Below are 21,432 nucleotides of genomic sequence, written 5' to 3' on the forward strand. Positions count from 1 at the left end.
GCCCCTGTCCTAGAGAACAGCTTCTTTGGGACACTCAAGGAGTACGTACAGAGGCCTTTCAAAACTGACTTTAAATGCTCATCAGGGCACTGTGTAAAGAGACGAGGGTGGGAGCGTGTTACATGTGAGTGGGGACTGTGGTGCCCTGATAGAGAAGGGACCCACCCATCGGGGCAGCTAGGGTTCCCCACACCCAACCTGGGATAAGGGAACAGAGTAGAGGCCCTCTCTGAAGGGTCCCAGGGCCACCTGGGAGCCAGCCTTCCCTTCGAGGTAGATAATCGGGGAGAGAACAGAAGAGGCGCTCCCGTGGTGGTGGTGGTAAGTGATCACTTCCTCCAAGATATTGCTGATAGCTGGGGTAACCTGCAGCCAGGGTACACTCGGGGAAGCTGGCTGAGCTCCAGGAATGGGGATGCATTGCAGAACTGCTGGGCCCTGTAGTGAGTTTGGAGGATGCCAGCACCCTCGATGAGGGCCAACAAGATGCACCCCAATCATTGCTGAGTCAGACGTGGCCAGTGGCCACTGTGGGCAGCCAGCACAGCGCTGGTCAGTGCTCCAGGGGTGATGGAGCTCTAGGGGTCTTTCTTGCCCACAGCAGCAACAGACCACAGTTGATGGTGGAAAATGTGTCCCCCCACATCACGAAGATGTCTCCAGTCTGAGGGGCTCAGATCCTCACAGCGTTGACACTGCCTGTCAATTGATGCCGAATTCTAACAGAGCCATTACAGAAGCCCTTAATAGCCTGGAAGACTCCATGCTGATAATACCCATAGTGAAGGTTCCACTACAGTCATCCACATAATTCACCAAGGGCAAGGCTCACCAATGTACTCCTCCATGGCAGCCTCACTTGAATTCTTTTTTTTTAATAAATATATTTTATTGAAGTATAGTTGAGTTACAACGTTTCAGGTGCACAGCAAGGTGATTCAGTTATACAAATATATGTAATATTTTTGAAATTATTTTCCATCATAGGTTATTACAAGACATTGACTATAGTTCCCTGTGCTGTACAGTAAACCTTTGTTGCTTGTTACATATCTATTTTTTAATTAGAAATCTAACATTCTATTCATACTAAGTCAAACAAGTGGAATCAAAATGTCACAATTTTTTTACTTAGGCAAAAACTCATAAGTTTTTTAAATATATATATTACACATATTTATATATATGTATACAAAAGCATTTCTACTATACTTGATAAAGGCTTGAGAAAGAACATCCCAAAAAAAAGAAGAGATGGAGAAATTGGAGAACATAAACTAAATGAAATGGGAGCACTGAATATGAAATAGAAAAAGTGAAACAAACTAGTAAAAGAGCATCATATAGTTCAGTTGTTTTTCAACATGACTGCTCATTAGAAACACATCTGGAGCTTTGGAGAAAAAAATCAATACTTGAGCATTTGTATTTTCCAGAAAATTTCAGGATAGTTCTGAGATGCATCTGGATTTCAAAAAGTTTTTCTATTAGATCCTAGTTTTGGTGCTATAGATTTATGTTATTTTTCTGTTGACCAAGACATTAAACACACCAACATTCACATTATAGGGGTCCCAGAAGGACAAGACTGAGAGAAAGGACCTGAGAAAATATTTGAAGAAATAATAGCTGAAAACTTCCCAAACGTGGGCAAGGTAATAGTTAACCAAGTCCAAGAAGCGCAGAGAGTCCCAGGCAGGATAAACCTGAGGAGGAACACAGAGAGACACATAGTAATCAAACTGACAAAATTTAAAGACAGATAAAATATTAAAGGAAAAATGACAAATAACATACAAGGGAAGTCCCATCCGGTTGTCACCTACAGAAGGGATAGAAACTCTTCAAGCCAGAAGGGAATGAATGGCATGATATAGTTAAGTGTTGACCAATCATGATACAGTAGTAGTAAGTGAGTAATAGTTACATAATCCCAATAGTAAAAGATGTTTATCAGTTTTCACAATTGATAACCTGAAAAAATAAAAGATAATTACAATTGCAAGTCATAATGGGACCATGATTAACTTAACAGTATAAAATAGTTACATATACAATTTGTATATGACATCATATACAAATGATGTCAAGCATAGTAATGTCATAAGTGAAAGTGCGTACATGCACATGTCTTCATCCACCTGGTCTGTGTCTTTTGATTAGTGTATTTAATCCATTTACATTTAAGGTCATTTTTGATATGTATAATCCTGTTACTATTTTCTTAATTGTTTTGGGTTTATTTTCTGTAGGTCCTTTCCTTGTGTTTCCTGCCTAGAGAAGTTCGTTTAGTATTTGTTGTAAAGCTGGTTTGGTGGTGCTGAATTTTCTTAACTTTTGCTTGTCTGGAAAGCTTTTGATTTCTCCATCAAATCTGAAGGAGAGTCTTGCTGAGTGGTTTTCTTGATGTGTGCAAAAATCCGAATCTCTCTGCTCATGAGATTCATGGAGACACAAGCACACAGGGCTCAGCCAGGATGTGCAATGTGATTGATGGTGCGATGTGACTGATGGGCCAGCACGGAAAACCCCTGACGTACACCTGCCTGTTCCCTCTGCAACGGCCATTCTAGCTAGACCTTTTGTTGTTCAGTCGCTAAGTTGTGTCCGACTCTTTGTGACCCCATGGACTGCAGCACGCCAGGCTTCCCTACCCTTCATTATCTACCTGAGTTTGCTCAAACTCATGTCCATTGAGTCAGGTAAGGTGGTCTGGTATTCCTATCTCTTTAAGAAAATTCCTCAGTTTGTTGTGACCCACACAGTCAAAGGCTTTAGCATAGTCAGTGAAGCAGAAGTAGATGTTTTTTAGGAATTCCCTTGCTTTTTCTATGATGCAGTGTATGTTGACAATTTGATCTCTGGTCCCTCTGCCTTTTCTAAATCCAGTTTGTACATCTGGAAGTGCACAGTTCACATACCACTGAAACCTAGCTTGAAGGATCTTGAGCGTAATCTTCCTGGCATGTGACATGAGTGCAATCATATGGTAATTTGAACATCCTTTGGGATTGGAATGAAAACTGATTTTTTCCATTCCTGTGGTCACTGCTGAGTTTTCCAAATTGCTGGCATATTGAGTGCAGCACTTTTAACAGCGTCATCTTTTAAGATTTGATATAGCTCAACTGGAATTCCATCACTTCATTAGCTTTGTTCATAGTGATGCTTCCTAAGGCCCACTTCACTTCGCACTCCAGGATGTCTGGCTCTAGGTGAGTGATCACACCATCATGGTTATCTGGGTCATTAAGAGTTTTTTGCATAGTTCTTATGTGTATTCTCAGAGAAGGCAATGGCACCCCACTCCAGTACTCTTGCCTGGAAAATCCCATGGACGGAGGAGCCTGGTAGGCTGCAGTTCATAGGGTTGCTAAGAGTCAGACATAACTGAGTGACTTCACTTTCACTTTTCACTTTCATGCATTAGAGAAGGAAATGGCAACCCACTCCAGTATTCTTGCCTGGAGAATCCCAGGGACAGAGGAGCCTGGTAGGCTGCCATCTATGGGATCGCACAGAGTTGGACACGACTGAAGCGACTTAGCAGCAGCAGCAGCCTGTGTATTCTTGCCACCTCTTCTTAACATCTTCTGCTTCTGTTAGGTCCATACCGTTTCTGTCCTTTACTGTGCCCATCTTTTTATGAAATGTTCCCTTGGTATCTCCAATTTTCTTAAAAAGATGTCTAGTCTTTCCCATTCTGTTGTTTTCCTCTATTTCTTTGCATTGGTCACTTAAGAAAGTTTTCTTAATTTTACTTGCTATTCTCCTGAACTCTGCATTCAGATGGATATATCTTTCCCATTCTTCTTGGCTTCTCTTCTTTTCTCAACTATTTGTAAGGCCTCCTCAGAAAACCGGTTTGCCTTCTTGCATTTCTTTTTCTTGGGGATAGTTTTGGTCATCACATCCTGTGCAATGTTATGAACCTCTGTCCATTGTTCTTCAGACATTCTTAACAGATCTAGTCCCTTGAATCTGTTCGTCACTACATAATCATAAGGGATTTGATTTTGGTCATATCTGAATGGCCTAGTGATTTTCCCTACTTTCTTCAATTTGAGCCTGAATTTCACAATAAGGAGCTGATGATGTGAGCCACAGTCAGCTCTCGGTCTTGTTTTTACTGACCATATAGAGCTTCTCCATCTTCTGCTGCAAATAATATAATCAGTCTATTTTCGGTACTGACCATCTGGTGATGTCCATGTGTAAAGTCCTCTCTTGTGTTGTTGGAAGAGAGACCTTTAAAGAAATTTTAATCTCTTTCACTTAAAATATCCAGTGTTCTGCTTTACATATAAAGAGGTCATTGAATTCTTTAGGAATAACTGATGTCACTACCAGAAGTTACTAAAGTGTCTTTGCAGACACTTAATATGGGAATGCAACATTCCTCTGAACTCTTTATATGGGAGATTATTTAAGAGCTTTAAAATTCCTTAGAACATTGGCAACTGATTTGAACTTAGCAAACAAGTTCATCTGTTAAGGCAGAAAACCTGTTAAATGGGATTTTGCACAGGGATGCTTTTTTTTTTTTTTTAATAAAACAAACAGGTACGCTTATAGAACAAATGTGGAAAAACTTGCAGTGAAAGCACTTTCTGCACTTGGGGCCTAGTGCCTCAAACAGTTCATTTGCCCCTTTCCGTATCTGCCTTTCTATAGTATCAGCTGCCCAGCTGAATTGGTCTTGCCCTGAGATTCATTCCCAGGAGTGGGGTGACGGAGGCTGTTGAGAGAAGGCTGTTGAGTTTGGTGATTTCTGATACTTGCCAACTGCAGGCACTCCCTGAGCTGAAGTTCAGTCCTCTTGGAAGCCAGGAGGTTTGTGTTGGTCAGCAGATAGTTCTGAGTGTTTCCCATAGTTGTAGGAGAAGTTAAAGAGAAGCAACAGGAGTTCCAAAATTTTGTGGTAGGGACTTTTTGGTTTCCTCTACTTTTTGTGAGTAATAATAATACAAGTAGGATAAGCTGAGTAAACTGTAGATATACTTCCTGAGCATCTGCCATGATGCCTGCAAGTAATACCATTTTTTTTGCTGACCACATAGAGCTTCTCCATCTTCTGCTGCAAATAATATAATCAGAAAGAAGAGATAGAGGTTCAGAGAGGATAAGTATCATGCTGGAATTCGAGCCTAGACATGAGCCCAAAGGAGCTTAGCTTCATTTGTTGGCCCCCAAATATTGATTTTGTAGTCAGGATTATAGCAGCATTAACATATTTTTCCACATACCTTTGTTTCCCAAAGAAGTGCTAGGTGTTGGGGGAAAAGGGACTCTTTTACAGAAAAGATGCCAACCCAGAAGTTCTATTTATTTAGTAGGAAAAACAGATAGGTAGAATCATATTGATTACAGAACCACTTTGCAAAAAGTAGAAGATATTAGAAAAGTCACCATTTTACAAATGCTGTTGTAGTAACTGATTCAGGTGGGCATTAGTGGGTACATTAAACGAAGACTTACTGGGGAACTAGATATTCTGAAAGCATCACCTTATAGACGGCCTATTAACTAAAAAGACACAAGTATTTGTTCACAGTAGAGAAAATCTGGCTGACACCAGATTAGCCAAGTGATAAAACTTGCCTTCATCAATAAAGGTAAAACCTGACACATGATGTAGCATCTAGAAGGACATAGCATCACCTGTGTACCATTCCTACCAAAATATTTACTTTGGAGATATAATGGTGGAAAAACTATCAGACAAATCCAGATGGAGGGACATTTTTAAAATATGTTGCCTAGACTCATCAAAAAGGTCAGTGTTGTGAATGTCCGAAAGTGACACTGAGGGGTCTGCTTTAAAGCAGAGGAGACTGACAAAGAGACAGCTAAGCACAGTGCCCACAAGACCAGATTAGGTCCTGAGTACTCAGCTAAGCTGAAAGGTCATTGGAAGCAGGCAGAAATAGTTGAATATAGACTGTATATTGCAGAGCAGTGTCATATCAGAGTTCAGTTTCTTGAATGTGGTAAATGAATTACATCCATGTTCTTAGGAGATAATACTAAAGTATTTAAGAAGGAAATGTCATGGTGTTTGCAACTTACTGTCAATTGGTTCAGCAGAAACATACAGAAAAGGTGAAATATTACCTCACTTCAGTTGACAGATCTTTAGTTGACAGATCTAAATAAAAAGTGTGTTTAAGTGCTCATATAGTATTGAAACTACTCTGTAGGCTTGAAAATTCTCAAAATGAAAGAATAGAGTTGTTTATCAAAGTAGCCACGCTCAAGCAGGGGAAACATTCACATTAAAAATGACAATGGAGAAAGTGTTCAATAAAATGGATGAAAGCAGGGATCACAACAAGGCTTTTACTTAATTGATATCTCTGGTAAATTAATCCTGGCTACTGAGCATGTTGAAATGAATGGGATTCTGAGGCCATATTCATGATTTATAAGCATTGTTTGCCAAGGGCTTTAATGTGAGAGTGGTGATGAATGTTCCAAATATTTGTCATCTTCCGTTGAATGTCTGTATCATTGCAGTCAAATTAGGTACTTTGCTGTTGTTCAGTTGCTCAGTCATGTCTGACTCTTTGCGACCCCATGGGCTGCACCCTCCAGGCTTCCCTGTCCTTCATCTCCCGGAGCTTGCTCCAACTCACGTCCATTGAGTTAGTGATGCCATCCAAAGGTCTGGTTCTCTGTTGCCCCCTTCTCCTCCTGCCTTCAGTTTTTCCCATCATCAGAGTCTTTTCTGATGAGTTGGCTCTTTGCATCAGATGATCAAAGTGTTGGAGCTTCAGCTTCAGCATCAGTCCTTCCACTGAATATTCAGGACTGATTTCCTTTAGGATGGACTGGTTGGATCTCCTTGCAGTCCAAGGGACTCTGAAGAGTCTTCTCCGGCAGCACAATTCAAAAGCATCAATTCTTCGGCACTCAGCCTTCTTTATGGTCCAACTCTCACATCCATATATGACTACTGGAAAAACTATAGCTTTGACTAGATGGACCTTTGTTAGCGAAGTAAATGTCTCTGCTTTTTAATATGCTGTCTAGGTTGGTCATAGCTTCTGTTCCAAGGAGCAAGCATCTTAATTTCATGGCTGGAGTCACCATCTGCAGTGATCCTGTAGCCCAAGAAAGTAAAGTCTGTCGCTGTTTCTATTGGTTCCCCATCTATTTGCCATGAAGTGATGGAACTGGATGCCATGATCTTTGTTTTTTGAATGTTGAATTTTAAACCAGCTTTTTCACTCTCCTCTTTCACCTTCATCCTCTTCCCTTTTTGCCATCAGCGTGGTTTCATCTGCATATTTGAGGTTGTTGATGTTTTTCCTGGCAATCTTGATTCCGGCTTGTGCTTCATTCAGCTCTTATCAGTCATTACTTGATCTAACTGTAATTTTATCCTGAGCTTACATTTTTCCTGCACTGATGCTCTCCCCCAAACAGAAACTGGCTTCACAAGTCTTTAAAAGACAGCTTCACAAGTCTTTAAAAATCAAGTGTCTGAGGCAATCCTTAAATTAGGATCTTTGAGCCGAGATCTCATTTATGGGTGGGGCATGAGGAGGTCATGGACCTCTGCTAAAATTAGAAAGGAGTACACTACCATCAGATTCTCTAAGGGATTTATGAGCTAAAATGGTTGAGAGCCTAGTTCCTTTGCTAGTATTCTGATGATCTGCTATAATTATTTTTCACTTTGTTTGACCAGCAGTGTTTTAGTCTCCTTTCCTGTCACTCTTTCCAGGCCCCTGCATTATAGTAGTATTTGGCGTCTCTGTCTAGTCCCTTTAAAGATTCTCCATTGCCCTTTGAGAGCAGTTGTAGTTTTCACGTAATCAAGAGCAGGTGTAAAGGAAAAACCTCCCCTGTGTGTGTCTCCTTTACTACTCATGAAGAAAACTTCACTTCTGACGCTTCTTCCTGGTCACCAAATGTTTGTGGGGTTTTCCCTGTACCAAGTGATTTTCAGCAACTCTAGCTGGGTGTCCTGTAATTCACTTTGATTCTGACAGTATCTGCCTGGTGTTAGCATCAGCTCCCACAGGTGAAGAGCTCAGTCCCACGAGACACCCCAGCCCCCTTGTCACCACTTCAGAAGCCAGTTGGTAGTCTAGTGTGGTCACAAGTACTTCTGACCCACCAGTTGTATGTTGTGGTTCCCTCAACCCCTTCCTTCTGTCCAAAAGTTTGTTAGAATGGCTGATAGAACTCTGGGGGAAATGTAACATTTACTGGTTTATTATAAAGATAAAGGGTAAAAGATACACAGGGCAAAGAGTGTGAGCAGGGGCACTCTGGCATGCTGTCCTCTACCTCCTCCGTGTGTTCACTGGCCTGGACATTCGTGGGTCCCCATACCTTTGGGTTTTCATGCAGACTTCACATTTCTAGTCCCTCTTCCTTCCCAAAGGACTGAGAGATGGGGCTGAAAGGTCCAAGCTCCTCATGGCAGTTTGGTCTTTCTGGTGACCAGCCAACGATCCTGCTGCTATCCAGGAGCCCACCAAGATTCACCTCATTAGAACAAAAGACACTACCGTCATCCAGGGGATTCCAAGGGATTTAGGGACTCTGTGTCAGGAACCAAGGTGAGAGACCTAATATTAGAACCAAAGATGCCCCTAGTGCTGTTACTTAGGAAATTGCAAGCGTTTAGGAGCTTTGTCCCAGGAACCAGAAACAGAGACCAATATATATCTTTTCTGTTATTTCACAGCAGAATGTTATTTTCATTTTCTTTGGGAAGTAGACATTAAGGAGGCTTGATGATAGTATATAACTCAATAAATATTGTTGAAAGGATGGTTGAAATAATTAAATATTTCTTTTTCCAAACAGCTTTCCATTGAAATTAGGTGGTGCTCACTTAGTGTTGTTTTAATGAATGAAATTACATGGATCAGTTCCCTTGGCTACCTGTGCAGCTTTCCCAGCTCCTTTTCCAGCTTGAGTCTTCAAGAGGGAGCCTCAGAATTGATTTCTAAAACTGTTTGTACCTGGTGTGATTATAAAGCAATGAGACTGATTGTCATGTGTCGTTTGTGGGATCCGTCTCAGTTACTTTATAGCCATACCTGGTATCTTATACCACAGAATATTGCGTGTTGAACAGCATTTTAAAATTACTTAAGGTTTCTAACTGGAAATTTTAAATGGTTTAGCATCACTTTAGATTTTTGTCTAACTTACTGATCAGAACTCTTATATCTGAAAGATAATTAGATGTTAACTTGTTGCTTTAATTTGCAGTTTCCTTTTTGTTTTAGGGATTTTAATCAGTATTCTGATAAACTGCTTATTGAATTTCTTTTCAGTTGTAAATAGTCTTTGTACATTGTACAAGGATAGTCCTTTCAATTGAATATTATAAATGAAACATATAAACTGGGATGAACAAAAAAGGAACCTTCCCCTAGTCCAGTCTACACCTAGGACCTAAGATAGTTTCAGCTGTCACTGATTAAAGATACCCCCATTTGGCATTTTGCTGTTGACACTCTATTATCAAATTTCTGTCCTAAGTCAGTGAAATTATAAAACTGTATATCCTGAGCTTCTACTTTCTGTTCCTTGTGCTAGTTCTACACACAATAGGTGCTCCATAAATGTTTATAAGAAAAGTTAATGCCAACAAGTACCAACTTGTGTGTTATAAATAACAGTGTTTTTCTCCTTTTCATAAGGAATTGGGGCTCTCTAAAGCACATTTAAGATGGAAAAGGTTTTACAGTGAAACCTGCCGTGATTTTTGTCACATTTCTATTGCCGTGTAATACGATTCCCAGGTGGCTCAATGGTCAATAATCCGCCTGCCAATGCAGGAGACGCGGGTTCGATCCCTGGGTCCGGAAGATTCCGTGGAGTACGAAATGGCAGCCCATTCCAGTATTCTTGCTAGGGAAAGCCCATGGTCAGAGGAGCCTGGCACTTTTCCTGCTTGGCTACAGTCCACAGGGTCATAAAGAGTTGGACACGACTGAGCAACTGAGCATGATTGCTGTATAATACAATGATTTGCACTATCTCTTGTTACATTTGGCCGATTTAATGGTCTGTCTTTCAAATATAGTTGTAAGACAAATTAATACGGCTTTTACCACTACAGTCATTTTTACGCTTTAAGTGTGTTTGTTTAAATCTTAAGTAGTACACATCAAATTTCTTTTCCCACTTGGTACCAGCATACCCAATTAAAACTTCATTTCATTTGAACCTGCAAAACCTTGCCATTAGCAAAAACTGCAGTAGTTTTTCTAAGTAACATTTTTATATATTTGATATTCTGTAAATTTTAAATGTCACTTGAGTATATATATTTATTTTACATTACAGGCACTGGAGATATTATTGCTGTCATGATTACAGAATTGAGGGGTAAAGATATTTTGAGTTATCTGGAGAAAAACATCTCTGTACAAATGACAATAGCTGTTGGAACTCGAATGCCGCCAAAGAACTTCAGCCGTGGTTCTCTAGTCTTCGTGTCAATATCCTTTATTGTTTTGATGATTATTTCTTCAGCCTGGCTCATATTCTACTTCATTCAGAAGATCAGGTATACAAATGCCCGGGACAGGAACCAGGTGAGCTACCAGTACTCTATAGTGATTAATGCTTACTGGCCGTAATTCATAGACATCTGTTGTAATCATACACAATATGAACATTTTTTCATTAAAAAATGGTCAAAAACATATCTATACAAGTTTTTAAGGATATTTGAAATACCTAAATGGAGAAATTATTAAGTTTATAGTGATCACTTGGAATATTCCAGGTGAGTGGTTAGCTTAATATCAGAGTGTGATATACCTAATTCTAGTAATTTGAAAAAATATTGCAAAGTTGCGTTTTTAAGCTGGTAACATTTGTTGTCAGTAGCAGGGGAGTTGGAAGGATGAAAGACAGAGACTTTTCACTATATATACTTTTGTTCCATGTGAATTTTTTTCCCATGTGAATTATCTGTCCTGTTTAATCTTAGCCACAAGGCATTGATGAGGTCAAAAAGGACCAACAGAAGAGATTTATCTATCTAGTCACCCTGGAAATTATATTGACAAGCACAGCCTAAGTACTGAGTATTAAGATGAATAAAGGCACAGGAAAAACAGTATACTGCCCTGTAGTAAAGGACTTGCAGATGGTTTTCTGTCAGTTTGTTACTTATTAATAGTTTGTTTGATGTGCTATGTACAGAATATCTGCCCTGGAGCAGGTGTAGGATGTTAGGTCCCAGTCCTAGGTATTTCTAAGAAACTAAGAAGTAAATACTTTGGCCACCTGATGCGAAGAGCTAACTCATTTGAAAAGACCCTGATGCTGGGAAAGATTGAGGGCAGGAGGAGAAGGGGACGACAGAGGATGAGATGGCTGGATGGCATCACCGACTCAATGGACATGAGTTTGGGTAGGCTCTGGCAGTTGGTGATAGATGGGGAGGCCTGGCGTGCTGCAGCTCATGGGGTCGCAAAGAGTTGGACACGACTGAGTGACTGAACTGAACTCAAGAAGTAAATAGTGTGGAGCATGGTTTGAAGCCAGTTTTTTTTTATTATTATTTTTGGCTGCATTGGGTCTTTGTTACTGCACATGGGCTTCCCTTTTGTTGCAGTGAACTGGGGCTACTCTGTAGTTGCAGTCCATGGACTTCCCGTTAGAGTGGCTTCTCTTGTTGAAGAGCACAGGCTCTAGGTACATGGGCTACAGATACATGGGCTCATTAGTTGTGATGCATGGACACGGCATGTCCAGGAAGATTTCACATGCCGTGCCCATGCATCACAACTATTGAGCCCATGTGCCTATATGGTACATGTACACAATGGAGTATTACTCGCCTATTAAAAATAATACATTTGAATCAGTTCTAATGACGTGGATAAAACTGGAGCCTATTGTACAGAGTGAAGTAAGTCAGAAAGAAAAACACCAATACAGTATATTAACGCATATATATGGAATTTAGAAAGATGGTAACGATGACCCTGTATGCAAGACAGCAGATGTAAAGAGACACAGATGTAAAGAACAGACTTTTGGACTCTGTGGGAGAAGGCGAGGGCGGGATGATTTGAGAGAATAGCATTGAAACATGTATATTATCATATGTGAAATAGATCGCCAGTCCAGGTTCGATGCATGACAGGGTGCTCAGGGCTGGTATGCTGGGAGGACCCAGAGGGATGGGATGGGGAGGGAGGTGGGGGGGCGGTTCAGGATGGGGAACACATGTACACCTGTGGCAGATTCATGTGAATGTATGGCAAAAACCACCCCAATATTGTAAAGTAATTAGTTTCCAATTAAAATTTTAAAATTAAAAAATTTTTTTATATAACATAATTCTCTATTCAGACAGAGCACCTGTAAATCCCTGTAGGGGATGGTGCAAGGTGGGGGTGTGTAAAATTTTCATCCTTCCTCATTCTAGTGAAAAGAAACATAGACTTTGGTATGGAGTTCAAATCCTGACCTTACTGCCAATTTGCCACAGTCCGTCTTGCAGTTTATATAGCTTCTCAACTTGTTTCTGCATCTGAAAGTATATATAAAACATCTGAAAAGTATAATTTATTGAACCTTTGTGTGCCAGGCTCTGTGCAGCATCCTACATCTTTGAAATTTTTATCATGATAATTTTTATTATTTGTGATTTCAGGCCTACAGAAAGTTGTAAAAATAGTATAAAGTATTTTCTTGCCCAAATTGTCCAGCTGTGAACGTTTTACCTTGTTTCCTTTTCTATGTGTATCAGTTCAGTTCAGTTCACTTGCTCAGTTGTGTCCAACTTTTTGCAACCCCATTGACTGAAGCACGCCAGGCTTCTCTGTCCATCACCAACTCCCGGAGATTGCTCAAACTCATGTCCCTTGAGTCAGTGATGCCATCCAACCATCTCATCCTCTGTCATCCCCTTCTCCTCCTGCCTTCAATCTTCCCCAGCATCAGGGTCTTTTCCAGTGAGTCAGTTCTTCACATCAGGTGGTGAAAGTATTGGAGCTTCAGTTTCAGCATCAGTCCTTCCAAAGAATATTCAGAATTGATTTCCTTTAGGATGGACTGGTTGGATCTCCTTGCACTCCAAGGGACTCTCAAGAGTCTTCTGCAACACCACAGTTCAAAAGCATCAATTCTTCATCACTCAGCTTTCTTTATGGTCGAACTCTAATATCCATACACGACTACTGGAAAAACCATAGCTTTGACTAGATGGACCTTTGTTGGCAAAGTGATATCTCTGCTTTTTAACATGCTGTCTAGGTTGGTCATAGCTTTTCTTCCAAGGAGCAAGTGTCTTTTAATTTCATGGCTGCAGTCACCTTCTGCAGTGATTTTGGAGCACAAGAAAATAAAGTCTGTCACTGTATCCATTGTTTTCCCATCTATATATAATTTCTTAAGAACTGAGAGTAAATTTGGGATAAGATACCCTTTTACACTTAAATACTTCATTGTATATTTTCTAAAAGCAAGAACATTTTCTTATATAGCCACAGTATGATTATCAAGATAATGAAATTAACATTAATATCATTGTCTGATCTATATACCTTTTCTAAGTTTTGTAAAATTGTCTTAATAATGACCTTTATAGAAAAGAAAACCCTGGATTGGTCCAGTCAAATTGTTTGTTGTATTCAGTTGTCATGTCTCTTTTAACCTGTTCATGACATTGACATTATTGAAGATTATAATCCAGTTGTTTTGGATTTGAGCTTGTCTGATGTCTGTTCCTTCATGATTAGGTTCGGGTTATCTATGTTTTTGTCAGAAATACCTCCTAGGCCTTTACATTTATTAATTTTTCATTTTGAGATAGTTGTAACTTCACATACATTTATAAGAAGTAATGCAGAGAGATCCCAAACACGCTTCACCCATTTCCCCCTAGATGTAAAATCTTGCCTAACTATAGTAAATATCACAACCAGGATATTGATGTTGATACTGATAGTCAGATTTTTCCAGTTAAACTTGTGCTGGAATGTGTGTAGTTCTTTGCAATTTCAGGTGACCGCCTCCCAGTCCAGATATAATCCTGTTATCACAAGGACCCTTTGTGCAAATTCTTTGACAGTCAGCCATAGCCACCTCCCTCTCTCCTGCACTGTGCCTAGCCCCTGACTACACTAGTCTGTTTCTCCACTATAGTTTTGTTGTCTCAAAAATGCTATATTAATGGAATCATAGAGTACTTAACTTCTAGAGTTTGGATTTCTTCATCTAATACATTCCCTTGAGATCGTCCCAGATTGTATGTATCAGTAATTTATTTCTTTTGTTGGTGACTAGTATTCTGTATCTTGGATGTACCATGACTTGGTAACCAAGTTATTTCCCATTTTGGCTATTATAAATAAAGTGACTATGAACATTCGTGTACAGGTTTTTGCATGAGCATGAGTTTTCATTTCCCTGGCATAAATGTTCAGTAGTGGAATTTTTGAGTTACTTTGATAGGTACATATTTAATTTTGTAAGAAATTGCCGTTCTTTTCCCAAGCGGCTGTACTGTTTTACATTCCCACTTCTTCTGCATCCTTGCCAGCATTTGGTGTGGTCACTATCTTTCATTGCCGCCATTCTGATGGGTGTACAGTGACATTTCCTCTGTGATGTTAGTCTGCGTCTCCCGAGTGACTGGTGGTGTCGGCCGTCCTTCACCGCCAGACGCCATCTGCATGTCCTCCACAGTGAGACGGTTTCTCTTTTACCCATTTCTACTGCATCATTTCTTACTGTGGAGTTCTGAGTGTTCTTTATATATTCTAAATACAAGTCTTTTGTCAGAATTATGGTCTGCAAATATTTTCTCTGATGGTCTTTTGAAGAGCAAAATTTTTAATTTTGGTGAAGCTTAATTTATCAGTGTTCCCTTTATGAATTGTGCTTTTTCTGACAAGTGTAAAAATTCTTTGCCTTACCCTGGATACCAAAGATTTTCTAATACTTTTCAAAAAGTTTTACATTTTGTATCTGACCCATTTTAAATTACATTTTATATACAGTGTGAGGCTTAGATTGAGGTTCCTTTTTATACTTATGTCTGTCCAATATTGCACCTTTGTCAAAAAACTCGGGCACATTTGTGTGGGTGTATTTCTGGGTTTTCTGTTTGACCCATCCATTGTCTATGTTCATAACACACTGTCTTCTTTCTTAAGCTATATATTATGCCTGACTATTGGGTACAGTGATCCATCCCATTTTATTTTCCTTTTCACGATTGTTTTATCTATTCTAGGTCCTAGAGTCTTTTCATACAAATTTTAGAATAAGTTTGTCTCTGTCTCTACTGAAAAAAAAAAAAAAAACTTGCTGAAATTTTGATGTGAATGCATTAAACCTATTGATTATTTGAGGAGAATTTATATATTTATCATGTTAAATCTTTCAGTTCATGAACTTTGTTTTTCCATTTTTTTAGGTCTTTTTTCCCCTTTTAATAGCATTTTATTCTTTTCAGCATACAGATCCTCTCATGTTTTGTTAAGTTTATACCTAAGAATTTTGTTTTGTTTGGAATGACTATAAAAAGTAATGTAATGGCAAATGGACTCTACATGTGTTTTTACTTTCAGGTTCCACATGTTTATTTTAAGAATATCAAAATGTGATTGAATTTTGTATATCAGTTTTGTGTTCTGCAGCCTTGGTAAACTCATTTATTATTATAAATTGCTTGGGGTTTTCTTGTTATCTGCTGTTTTCTTGTTATCTGCTTCTTATCTGCTGTTTTCTTGGTATCTGCTGCTTGTTATCTGCTGTTTTCTTGTTATCTGCTTCTTATCTGCTGTTTTCTTGTTATCTGCGCTTGTTATATGCTGCTTGTTATATGCTGCTTGTTATATGCTGCTTGTTATCTGCTAGACAATCTCGTTATCTGCTGCTACTGCTGCTGTTGCTAAGTCACTTCAGTCGTGTCCGACTCCGTGCGACCCCATAGACAGCAGCCCACTAGGCTCCTCTGTCCCTGGGATTCTCCAGGCAAGAATACTGGAGTGGGTTGCCATTTCCTTCTCCAATGCATGCATGCATACTAAGTTGCTTCAGTTATGTCCGACTGTGTGACCCCATGGACAGCAGCCCACCAGGCTCCTCTGTCCACAGGATTCTCTACGCAAGAATACTGGAGTGGTTTGCCATTTCTTTCTCCAAATGTTATCTGAAAATAGTAACTATTTAAATTGTTCCTTTCCAGTTTCGGTGCTTTATTTCATTTTCTTGCCTTATTGCAATGGCTAGAACTTTCAGAACTATGCTGAGTAACAGTAAAGGAAAGTGTGGGCATCCTTGCCTGTGCCCAATCTTAGAGGGAAGGATTCAGTCTGTTGTTGTTAAGTAAGTTAATATGTGGATAACTGTCATGTTTCTTACCAAGTTGAGGAAGGGTCTCTCTGTTTCTAGTGTGCTGAGAATTTTTATCACCAGTGGGTGCTTGACTTTGTCACATGCTTTTTATGCATCAGTTGATGTGATCATATGATTTTTTTGTTTTCTTCTTTAGCCTGTGGTGGATTGCATTTGTTGATTTTTGAATGTTGAACAAGCCTTGCATACCTGGAATAAACTGTACTTGGTCTAGTCTTATATACCTGGAATAAATCCCACTAGGTTATGGAATATAATTTTTTGTGCATTGCTGGATTTGATTGGCTAGTACTTGGTTGAGGATTTTGGTATCTTAAGTTCATGAGAGATACCGGTTTGTAGTTTTGAGGGAGAAGCTGTAAAAACTTAATGTCTTTAATGGTTAAAAGAATGTTTAGGTTGTGTTTCATCTTTTTTGGGGATTTTGAGAAATTGGCCCTTTTTTTTATATATTGTCATACTTATGAACGTAAAATTGTTCATAGTACTACTCCCTGTTCTTTTAATGACTGCAGTGTCTGTACTGATAGTTCATGCTCATTACTGATTTTAATTATTTGTATCTTCTCTTTTTATCTTTGTCAGTCTTTTGAGAAATTTCTCTTTTTTAAAAAATTTATTTATTTTAATAGGAGGCTAATTACTTTATCATTCCAATCCCAAAGAAAGGCAATGCCAAAGAATGCTCAAACTACCACACAATTGCACTCATCTCACACGCTAGTAAAGTAATGCTCAAAATTCTCCAAGCCAGACTTCAGCAATACATGAACCACGAACTTCCAGATGTTCAAGCTGGTTTTAGAAAAGGCAGAGGAACCAGAGATCAAATTGCAAACATCCACTGGATCATGGAAAAATGAAGAGAGTTCCAGAAAAACATCTATTTCTGCTTTATTGACTATGCCAAAGCCTTTGACTGTATGGATCACAATAAACTGTGGAAAATTCTGAAAGAGATGGGAATACCAGACCACCTGACCTGCCTCTTAAGAAACCTATATGCAGGTCAGGAGGCAACAGTTAGAACTGGACATGGAACAACAGACTGGTTCCAAATAGGAAAAGGAGCACGTCAAGGCTGTATATTGTCACCCTGCTTATTTAACTTCTGTGTAGAGTACATCATGAGAAATGCTGGGCTGGAAGAAGCACAAGCTGGAATCAAGATTTCCGGGAGAAATATCAATAACCTCAGATATGCAGATGACACCACCCTTATGGCAGAAAGTGAAGAGGAACTAAAAAGCCTCTTGTTGAAAGTGAGAGAGGAGAGTGAAAAAGTTGGCTTAAAGCTCAACATTTCAGAAAACGAAGATCATGTCATCCGGTCCCATCATTTCATGGGAAACAGATGGGGAAACAGTGGAAACAGTGTCAGACTTTATTATTTTGGGCTCCAAAATCACTGCAGATGGTGATTGCAGCCATGAAATTAAAAGACACTTACTCCTTGGAAGGAAAGTTATGACCAACCTAGATAGCATATTGAAAAGCAGAGACATTACTTTGCCAACAAAGGTCCGTCTAGTCAAGGCTATGGTTTTTCCTGTGGTCATGTATGGATGTGAGAGTTGGACTGTAAAGAAAGTTGAGCGCTAAAGAAAGCTGAATGCCGAAGAATTGATGCTCTTGAACTGTGGTGTTGGAGAAGACTCTTGAGAGTCCCTTGGACTGCAAGGAGATCCAACCAGTCCATCCTAAAGGAGATCCGTCATGGGTGTTCTTTGGAAGGACTGATGCTGAAGCTGAAAGTCCCAATACTTTGGCCACCTCATGCAAAGAGTTGACTTGTTGAAAAAGACCCTGATGCTTTTAAGGGAGGGATTGGGGGCAGGAGGAGAAGGGAACGCCAGAGGATGAGGTGGCTGGATGGCATCACCAACTCGATGGACATGAGTTTGAGTGAACTCAGGGAGTTGGTGATGGACAGGGAGGGAGGCCTAGCATGCTGTGATTCATGGGGTCCCAAGGAGTTGGACATGACTGAGCGACTGAACTGAATTACTTTATTGTAGTGGTTTTTGCCATACATTGACATGAATCAGCCATGGGTGTACATGTGTTCCCCATCCTGAGCCCCCCTCCCAGCTCCCTCCCCATCTCATCCCTCTGGATCATCCCAGTGCACCAGCCCTGAGCACCCTGTCTCATGCATCAAACCTGGACTGGCGATCTGTTTCACATATGATAATATACATGTTTCAATGCTATTCTCAAATCATCCCACCCTCGCCTTCTTAATTTTATTGATTCTTTTTAAAAACAAGTTTCCTTGAATTTTAAAAGATAGGAACTTGGATTATTTATTTGAAAACTTTTCTCTTTCTCTTGTAAGCATGTACTGTTGTTTTCTCTCATCACTATTTTAACTGTGTCCCATATGCTTTGATATCCTTTATATTCATTCAACTTTATGTAATTTTTTTCTTCTGAGACTTCCTCTTTGACCTGTAATACACACTTATTTAGAAGTGTTTTATTGAGTTTTCTCTTGTTTGAAGATTTTGCTACTGTCTTAGTGTTACTGATTTCTAATTAGATTTCATTATGATCAGAGAAATACTCTGTGATTTCAGTTCTTTTAAATTTGTTGAGGTTTGTTTTATGGTCTAAGATCTAGTCAGTTTGGATGAATGTCTGATGGGTGCTTGGGGAAAAAAATGTATATTCTGCTATGGGGTAGAATGTTTTATAGATGTCGATTAGATCAGTACACTCAGCTTGCTTCTAAGAAGTCAGGGAGAGGGAGGTTCACTTTCCCAGTGGATCCTGCTGAAACCATTGTGGGAAGAGAGGTGCAATTTTTCCATTGGTGTTTTGCTAGAGTAAGATGTGTGTAGCCTACTCTTCCTGGTACTTTAGCTTGGGGAAGCAGGCTCTTTTTTTGGACTAGGGTAGGGGAGGGGATCTGTTCCTGTTGGGAGTACCAGATTGGAGGTTTCTGCAGCATCTTGTGTGAGACATATGAGGCCAGGAAACTCATTACACAGCATTCAAGTCTTAAGGCCCCTAGGCAGCTCACCTCCTCTACCTTTCAGAGACTTACTATGCTGATTTGTTGTGTTTTGTCCAGGGCTTTTTAGGTATAGAGGGGTGCACCTTGGAATAATGGGGCCTGTCTGTTGTAGGAGAACTGAGAGTTCCTATAATATCTCACATGATTTTTGACTTGGATATAGGTGATTTGAAGTGATAAAGGGATATTAGATGAAAGGGTTAACTGATCTAAAACTATGATACTTTCATAGAAAAGATTATTAGATATGCATGTATAAAATAAAGTTTACAGCCTTAAAATAGAATGCACCAATTTGCTGAGATTTTTGACAGAATGAATGCATGCTAAGTCACTTTAGTCGTGTCTGACTGTCTGCGACCCCATGGACTGTAGCCCACCAGGTTCCTCTGTCCATGGGATTCTCCAGGCAGTAATAACTGGAGTGGGTTGCCATTCCCTCCTCCAGGGCATCTTCCCGAGCCAGGAAAGTCTCTTATGTCTCCTGCATTGGCAGGCAGGTTCTTTATCACTAGCGCCACCTGAGAAGCCCTTTTGACAAAGTGAATAGCCATAAAATCGAGTTCTGATGAAATGGAGGGATACATAGTCAGATCAGCACTAACAAGTTGACAGCATTTATTTATTTATCTTCAGAGCACCTGGCAAGAAATTCTATCCAGTGATATTTGAAGAAAATAGAAGTCAGCTGAAGCTCTTCAGCTTCTTTGAAGGGCAGAAGCATAGCACTGAAGTGTTCTTTTACCCACCCTCTTTAACCAGTGATGTTACCTTCTTTTTTAAATTGAAAATTTTAACCAATATAATATATGGACATGAGTTTTAAGAATAAATGGTACTGCAGAGTTTGGTTCCTTGCCTAGTCTTTTCCTCCTTCTAATTCTTGTTTCTCAGCAACAACTCTTTCTCTCAACTCTTTCTCTCTTCCTTCTGTTACTAACTTAACTAACTAGCATGCTGTACTCCTTTTAAAAATAAATTTAAAGGTGTCTTTTAAATATATTATTGCCATTATGGAAAACTAAAAGTAAAATGCTCAAGAGTAGTTCTAAAAGGGTGTTCTCTGCAAGCAAGCCCTATATTGTTGGTTTGAAGGTAGTGCTTCTCAAGGACTTTTGAAAAAAGCAGATTGTTTACCCCAGGAGCCTGCTCTTTAGTAGTACTTTAGTTAGCACCCAGCATGTGACCTGTGTGTAATGAAGGAGTCAGCACAGTCACCATCTGGTGTGCACCGCAAACGGAAACTGGCTTTGTGGCTGACTGCACACAGACTTCCTAAGCATTCTTCCCCAGACTGTATAGCGGGGTCTGGTATTCTGACCTTTGTTCCTCCTTCTGTTTTTTCCTAAGGTTGAGAAGCAAATTTGAAGATGTTTCATGTGGCTTGAAAAGCTTAGCTTGTTAAAGTTAAACACAAGCAGTGGCGGCAGCACCTCAACTGGTTGAAACCTTTCATTATTTTAAAAGAGAAACCAGAACTGTTAGCAGAGAACAAAAAGTAAGCTTAGCGAGAGCCTCGTTTTCTCCCACAAACTGTCATCATGAAGCAGTTCTTTCTATAGAATATGCTCTTTTAAAAAGAAGTAGTTAGATTGTTAAGTGAAATATGAACATTATCTTGATTTCCGAATGGATTACTCTCCTCAGTATCATATAAGTATGATGACACCTGGTGCATGGCAAGTTCTGTACATTGTTTTCAATGTGTTATTGTTATTATCTAAATATTATTGGAGAGAACAGGGAAAGCAGATAAAACCAGTATATAAGCTTGTGATTAAAAAAAAAGAATATGCTACCACAGAGAGCCATATGTTGTAAATAACTTTCTAAGCACAGTGCAGTGTACACAGTTGATGCCGTTTTACATGTGAGATAAGAATCTCATGCTTTGGCTTTTTAGATCGCTTCTAGATACCTGTGGTTGCTCTTCCTGAAAATTGGTTAGAATACATCTGAATACAAACAGATCAGATGATGGCTAATGGTAAACTCAAATGTCACCTTATAATAAGACAGTGATAGTTATTTCACATAAGAGGACAGATATGTGG

The 21,432-nt window shown here is 39.5% G+C and overlaps 1 protein-coding gene and 1 pseudogene across 2 annotated transcripts in view; one reads left to right on the plus strand and one right to left on the minus strand.

Moving 5' to 3' along the window:
* RNF130 (ring finger protein 130) overlaps window positions 1-21,432 on the plus strand; it is a 139,346-nt gene that overhangs the window by 55,770 nt on the left and 62,144 nt on the right. For both annotated transcript variants that reach the window (XM_061421283.1, XM_061421282.1), the window contains exon 3: window positions 10,318-10,568. In XM_061421283.1, coding sequence (XP_061277267.1) covers window positions 10,318-10,568 — 251 coding nt within the window. The remainder of the gene's footprint in view (window positions 1-10,317; window positions 10,569-21,432) is intronic.
* On the minus strand, window positions 17-1,045 carry LOC133250275 (mitochondrial import inner membrane translocase subunit Tim17-B-like; annotated as a pseudogene).

This window comes from Bos javanicus, chromosome 7, assembly GCF_032452875.1.
Source record: "Bos javanicus breed banteng chromosome 7, ARS-OSU_banteng_1.0, whole genome shotgun sequence".
Taxonomy (NCBI): domain Eukaryota; kingdom Metazoa; phylum Chordata; class Mammalia; order Artiodactyla; family Bovidae; genus Bos; species Bos javanicus.